At 54.3% G+C, this 7445-nt stretch overlaps 1 protein-coding gene across 1 annotated transcript in view; it reads left to right on the top strand.

The window, feature by feature from the left end:
• The first annotated feature begins 3318 nt into the window (after window positions 1-3318).
• IL5RA (interleukin 5 receptor subunit alpha) overlaps window positions 3319-7445 on the top strand; it is a 15019-nt gene continuing 10892 nt past the window's right edge. The window contains 6 exon segments of the mRNA XM_006100497.3: window positions 3319-3391; window positions 4417-4489; window positions 4491-4536; window positions 5741-5879; window positions 6414-6567; window positions 6638-6825. Coding sequence (XP_006100559.1) covers window positions 3319-3391; window positions 4417-4489; window positions 4491-4536; window positions 5741-5879; window positions 6414-6567; window positions 6638-6825 — 673 coding nt within the window.

The following is a 7445-nucleotide window of genomic DNA, read 5'->3' on the forward strand; positions in this document are numbered from 1 at the left end:
GTCACCCCGCTGACTCAAAAAGCCTCCAAAAACAGGGCTGCCTATGCAACTCTGGTTCCAAAACAAATACCCTGGGCCGCAGAATAAGCTGAAAAGGTGAAAAAGACGGCGCAGTATTTATGAGTCTGAACTTCAGTAGAATCTGACCAGTTCTCAGGAACACGGGGGAACCCCATCGCCGACTGTCAAGATTTTACCCAATTTTCTAGAAACATCTACAGGGCAAGAGGCCCGCTCCTATGTTCTCCCAAATTTCAAAAGACACGTCTAAGGCCTGCGGCGCCAGGTGCTCCGAGGGCACTCGAGGAATTGTTGACTCACTAGGTGAAAGGTCACCGTGGAAGGAACTGAACCTGCCCGTCTGCCGTGTTGGGAGCCACCTGTGTCTGCTTCCTTCTGCGTGATTTGAGTCTCATGTTCACAGCGTCATGCTTTCCTGCGGGGTCTCAGTGGGCAGCCATGAGAGGGAGAATGGGTTGAACCTATTGTCGTTCTGATGGAATTTTAAGCCAGTGAAGTAGCGCTGTTCTTGCACAGTGACATAGCATCCAGTTGACCTCTATTCAACAGGGTGTGTGGGTGAAAGAGGTGGCCCCAAGAACAAAGCGATTTGGGTTGTCTTCCCAGCCGGGGTGACTGCGATGTCTGGGACCAAAAGTTTTGGGGGGCCCTGGGCCAATGCTGGGGTCTTTCAGGGAACAGAGCAGAGAGGGGGCAGAATTACAGAAGACAGGCTTGGCATTTATCCATCTCACCAAACGTGGTCATTCTTGGTGATATTTAGACTCCGATTTGAGTGTCTTGTGTTGTCAATAGAACAACTAATTTCCTGATAAAAAATATCAGGCACCATCTTTTCTGATAAAAAATATCACAATGAGCCAGTTGGCGTGGCCCAGCGGTTGAGCGTCAGCCTCTGAACCAGGAGGTCAGGGTTCGATTCCCGGTCAGGGCGCATGCCTGGGTTGCAGGTTTGATCCCCAGTGTGGGACGTGCAGGAGGCAGCCAATCCATGATTCTCTCTCATCACTGATGTTTCTGTCTCTCTCTCCCTCTCCCTTGCTCTCTCTGGAATCAATAAAAATATGTATTTAAAAAACAAACAAAATATCACACTGATAGGTGAAAAAAAAAGTATATGGCTATTTTATGGCAAAACAGACTCATCGTCAAAAATGTTTGAATGGTGACATTTGGAAAAGAATTCTATTTTCAGCAGCTGTAAAACCCGAATGCATGACACATTCTAGGGCACAGCGCTTGGTTATGTAAAATATCCGATTGTCTCCCCTCGGAGACGGTCAAGGGTTTCACTGCTCATTTCAACAATTTAATTGCGAAGGATAAAGAGCCATTTATTGTTTTTATGAGGGTGGTTGTAACAAGCCACTTGCCTTTCCAGTCAGTGGAAGTCACGAGGGAGTACCAGGCCTGCATTTTTTTCCCCTCTGACCCGGAATGCCTCCCGCTAATGAAAATCAGTAGGAAGACAGCACAGGCAACGTCACTCCAGAACATGCCGACATTTAGAGCCCGCAGCTTCTTAACCCGAAGAGGAAGCTGTCTTTGCTGTTGGCCGGGGGCCTTTTATCTGTGCCTCTCAGGCTCAGTCAATGCTAATGCTTCCCTTTATGAAAACCTCACAGGTTGAAACTTTGTAAGGTGTTAAAATGCCTGCTTCCGTTGTCATTGTCATTGTCGCTGTGAAAATGCTTGCCCTACCTGGCACGGGGTCACGGAAAGAAAGAAGACACAAAATTATTTTTGAGCAAAAGGGGCATCATTCTGATTAGCCACCCTTACGTTTCTTTCTAAAAGGAATTGAGTAACGTACCTGCTGTTTCTGTCCTCTCCGTTGTGACATTTCAGCAGTTTCGTTAGGAAGGAGAGATAGTGGCACCTTAAGTTAGTTACGTAGTAAGTGAAGATGTAATAATGAGGAAAGAGTGGGCTGTTTTGTTGGTATTTCCTGAACGTATCCGTGGAGCCAACGTCTACCTTTGTGGTTCTACCAGGATTACATTTGGGAAATACCAACCCACTTAGATCCATGAGGACAGAACACGGGCTTTGCTGGGGGACGGTCCGAGATCGGGTCTGAGTGCCGTTATGCGCCCGCTGTTTGGTCTTTGAGGAATGACTGGCGTAAATAGGACGATGCCCGCGCCCTGCACCGTTGGGGGGGGGAGGGCGGGCAGGAGCAGGAGGGACCGCAGGGAGGGCTGGTGGAAGCCACGAGTGCGGTCTGTTCTTTAAGGTTAAGTTCATAAGGAAAATGCTTCCAAAACTTGCCCCGGGAACACTCAGATGTCCCATCTGCAATCCCCAAAGGCCCCGCGCCCTCCTCCCGGACGCAGACAGACTCACCACACCACCCGCTGCCATGCCCGCTCTTCAAACCTCTCCGCCAAAGGCATCTCCGTTGTGAAACTGTTGCAAGCAGCAGAAATCCCTCTGTGTTTTCTCCAGGCCAATACCTATGTTTTCTTTCTTTATTTTTTAAAAATATAATTTTACTGATTTCAGAGAGGAAGGGAGAGTGTGAGAGAGAGAAACATCAATGATGAGAGAGAATCAGTGATCTGCTGCCTCCTGCACGCCCCCCACTGGGGATCGAGCCCACAACCCGGGCCTGTGCCCTGACCGGGAATCGAACTGTGACCTCCTGGTTCATAGGTCACCGCTCAGCCACTGAGACGCGTGGCTGGGCGTGATCCTGATGTTTTCAATTCCTCTTATGGTCACTCCCCCTCTGGTTCGCTCGGCCTCCCCGGAGCTGGAGGCACCATGAGTGTCTGCTAGGCCCCGGATGGACGGGAACTGCTCTCCCCACATCACTGCCGTGTTAGATTGAAGCTTCCGGGCACGGTGCTCATCTTCAGTTCTCGCTCAGGAGACTGGGCACCGTGTTTCTTCCCCATCCCATCCCGTGCCTGGAGCCTCTCTGTTCAAAGGCCTGTCCTGGTCCCCTCTGGCCGACCACCGTCCTCTCCCGGTTGCTGTGCTCTCTCTGCCCTCCCTGTGTCCCATCCCCCCCCCCCCAACACCTGTGCCCGCTCTGTGTGCCTTTAGGAATCAACTGGGCAGTCTCTGCGCCTGCTGTGCCCAGACACACCTCCGCGGGAGCGAGCAGTTATTAGGTTGGACAGCAATGACCCTTAGGAAGATCCGTGCATGTTTGTGCTTCTAGCACCTGACAGCGCTCACAAGTGTTTGTTAAAAGGCCAGATGACTGCGTTGTTCTTTAGAAAGGGGCTGTCGGCTTGTCTTAAACATGGCCGAGTGACTCTTCTTCTGTTTTCTGTAGATCTGATCGCCATGGCGCCCACATTCCTGATTCTCTTGGGGGCCGCCGTCGCACTGGGAGCCGACGTACGTCCTGATAAAAACTGTAAGTGCCACCTATTGAAGTCAGTCATGTCTCTTCAGAAACGGAGCTCATTGCAGAAGTGCTAGCGTGGTTTTCTGCGGAAGGGTCCCTCAACGCGGAAATTATACGTGGATTAAAAAAAAAAAAGTGGTAGAGTATTCGTCCTCAGAATGCAAACTCTTGAAACATGCTGGATCTTGAGAAAGCAAATTTGAGGCTGCCGTGGGAAGTCCTTCTGCCAGTGTGGGGGCTCGGGCCCCACAAAATACAGCCAGGGAAGAAAGGCTTTTCCCGGCAAGGCACCGGTTAGGAGCCCCACAAGCCGAGAATAACTACCTGCCCCGGTGTTTGCTGGGAATGTGTGGACCATGGGCTGGTGTGAGGTCACAGTCCCGTGGCCCCACCTGGTGGGCCTGAGGGAATAACTCCCTGTGGTGGTGTCAGCGACTTACATCTGCGCCGTCCACTGCAGGAGCCACTGGCCATTGGTGGCTACTGAGCACCTGAAATATGGCTCCTGCACCAGAGGCAAGGAAGGTTTTATTATTTTTAAAAATAATTTCTTTTATTGATTTCAGAGAGGAAGGGCGAGGGAGAGTTAGAGACATCAAGGGTGAGAGAGAATCATGGATTGGCTGCCTCCTGCATGCCCCCTACTGGGGATCCAGCCCACAACCCGGGTGTGTGCCCCGACTGCAAATTGGACTGTGACCTCCTGGTTCATAGATCAATGTGCAACCATTGAGCCACACCGGCTGGGCTGAAACTATGTTTCTAATAAATAAAGATACAGTAAAATATTCATAATTCACAAAAGATCTGTAGATGTCATAGGTGAACATCTGGGCAAAGTAAAACAAAAGGATAATGAGTTAAAAGCAGCTTTGAAGGCACTTCCTCCAGAATCAGGTCAGTTCTGTGCCCTCTAAGAGCCGGTCAAACGCCGCCCTGCACAGAAAGCAGTTCACAGCTCTAGGCAGCGCGGCCGTGGACACTGACCCTGCCCTCCTCGTGGACACTGACCCTGCCCTCCTCCTCCTGACCAGCCTCACTCCTCCCGCCCGTCAATTTCACCGTTCACGCCGTGGGTTTGGCGCAAGTGCTCTTACGCTGGGACCCGCAAGCTCGGCTACCGCGTGAAGATCCACGCGCCGGAGGACGAGGAAGTGAGTGCGCACCCGACGGCCCTCCCCTTTAGAGTCACGTTAACCTCCACGGCCCTTCCCTTATCCCAGGGAACGTCCCCGCGACAACACGGCCGCGGGCTCTGCCCCACGCTCCCCTGGAGCAGCGGCTCCGTGGGAATGCCGGGGAGCCAGCCGGGCCCGCGCAGGCCATGGGGCAGCCCAGGACGTCTGAACGTTGGGGCGATTCTTTCTCTTACAAAAGAACGTTTAGTAGCGTCTGAGGTGCCGTGGACTGGATGTCGGTTTTATGTTTTTCTCTAAAATAGCCCACGAAGTGGAAGAGGCTGGCTGAGTAAAACGGGGTGGGGGAGGGCGGATGACCGCACCAAAGGCCAAGTTCAAATCCCGGTTCCTACTTTTGCAACCGTAGACCAGACACTTAACATCTCAGGCCCCAGCCAGGTTCCCTGCGGGTCATGTTAGAGCGCCTGGAACCTAGCAGGCGCCCAATAAAGGTACACGGAGGGTGCAACATCGCCGAGCGCTCCCACGCTCAGTCAGTATGCATTCTAGAGACTTCTATGTGAGGAAGGGGCCTCCGGGAGGACACAGAGGGAGAGTCGGTGGTCAGAGGGAGCGGGGCCGGTGTGTCAGCTTTTGTTGGTTTTTATAAGAAGAACGAGGGGCCCGGTGCACGAATTCATGCACGGGTGGGGTCCCTCGGCCTGGCCAGCGATCAGGGCCAATCGAGACCTGCCGGCTGGGGGAAGGGACCGCGGGAGGTTGGCTGTGGGAGCGCACCGACCACCAGGGTGCAGCTCCTGCATTGAGCATCTGTCCCCTGGTGGTCAGTGCGTTGTCATAGTGACCGGTTGACCAGTTGTAATGGTCACTTAGGCTTTTATATATGTAGATGTGTTTGTGTATCTTTGAGAAAATGATTATGATGTTTTCATTACATGGGTTTTTTAAACCAGGTATAAATACTAGACTTGGGTAACATTCATTTTGTAATAATTGCTTTATGGAGGGGTGGCTGCTGGGTAAAAAGCTGTCCAGATTTACGGTATACAACGTACTGAGTTCAGGGGTGAGGAAAGACTCTGGGGCCGTGGGCTTTTTAGCAAACATATTGCATTTTATGTGCCATTTAAGAATCAGAAGAAAATGCGTATTTGATTAAAATAGTTCATGTCAGGCTATTTCCCTTTTACAAACCAGGACCCCTGGGTTTTATTTTTAGTACGAAACCAAGAACACGGAGAGCAAACGGGCGGCCGCGCTTCACCGCGGCTTCTCGGCCAGCGTGCGGACGGTCCCCTGGGAAGAGCCCTCCCTCCTGGCGAGCGACTGGGTGTCCGCTGAGCTCCCGCCCCCCCCAGGTGAGGCCCCTGAAGCCCAGGTGCACGCGCGGCCTTTGTAGGTGGGGGGCAGCCGGACGAAGAGCTCACGTGTCCCGGGTCACACGAGCCCCCCAGCCCTCTTCCCACCAGTCACACCCTCACCAAGGCTGACCCCAGCAAGTCAGCCCGTTGCACACAGTAGGTTCCATAATACGTGGCGACAATTCCTTTTCCTTTTCGGCCTCACCTGTATTTCTCCCAGTGGTCGTGGGAGGGAGGGAGGAGGAGAGAGGGAGAGAAACACGTGTGAGACAGATACAGCGATGGGGTGCCTCCCGCATGTGCCCCAACTGGTGCCAGGGATGGAACCTGCAGCCCAAACACGTGCCCTTGACCAGGAATCGAACCTGCCACCCTTTGGTCTGCGGGTTCTAACCACTGAGCGACTGGCCAGGGTGACAATCCCTTTTTGAAGACGGAGGAGCTGTCCCCCACCCCTGTGGTTTCCGGGGAAGTACAGGACACGGGAGCTGTCGCCACAACGTCTCGTTCTTTCCATTCGCCGCCGTCCAGGGTCTCCTGGGACCGCCGCGGTGAACCTGACCTGCTCCACCAGCACCGTGGCGAGCAACGGGACACGCGCCCGGCCCTACCACGTCTCTCTGCGCTGCGCCTGGCTGGGGGGCGCCCAGGCCCCCGAGGACACGCAGTACTTCCTCCGCTACAGGTGGGCGGCGCTGTCCCTGGGCGCGTGGCCGCTGCCCCCGCCTCGCACACTCACGCGTGTCGCCCTGCAGGTACGGCGCGCGGACGGAGGAGTGTCGCCGGTACAGCCAGGACCCGCGGCAGAGGAACGTGGCCTGCTGGTTCCCGCGGACGGGCATCGACGCCAAAGGGCGGGACCGGCTCGCCGTGCAGGTCAGCGGCTCCAGCGCCCGCGCGGCCATCCAGCCGTACGACAGGCTGTTTGCTCTTCACGCGATCGGTGAGACGGCACAGACCGAGGCGCAGCCCGGGAGGGTTGTTAGTTTGACTCCTTTTCTTCTTCTTTTTTTTTTGTTAATCTCCACCCAGGGATATTTTCCCCATTGAATTTTAGAGAGAGTGGAAGGGAGGGGGTAAGAGAGAACGAGAGAGAGAAACATCAATGTGAGAGAGACACACTGATTGGTTGCCTCCCAACCCTAAGCCTAACCCTCCTGCATACACCCAACCAGGCTGGGACTGAACCTGCCACCCAGGTGCATGACCTTGACCAGGAATCGAACCCAAGACCCTTCGGTCTGCGGGCCGAAGCTCTAACCACTGAACACACCAGCTGGGGCTTCACTCCTTTTCTGATGCCCGCGGGGACCAGGCTTCTCGGCCTCTGCACCCTGACATGTTTGGCCGGATGGTGGCATTGTGGGCCAGACTGGGTATTGTGGGGCTGGGCTGTGGTGTTAGGGAACCAATGGCAGTGTTGGGGGGCCGGATGGTGGTGTTGGGGGCCAGATGGTGGTGTTGGGGGCTGGATGGTGTTGGGGGGCTGATGGTGGTGTTGGGGGCCAGATGGTGATGTTGGGGGCCAGATGGTGGTGTTGGGGGCCGGATGGTGTTGGGGGG

Source organism: Myotis lucifugus, unplaced genomic scaffold (assembly GCF_000147115.1).
Source record: "Myotis lucifugus unplaced genomic scaffold, Myoluc2.0 scaffold_315, whole genome shotgun sequence".
Lineage (NCBI taxonomy): Eukaryota > Metazoa > Chordata > Mammalia > Chiroptera > Vespertilionidae > Myotis > Myotis lucifugus.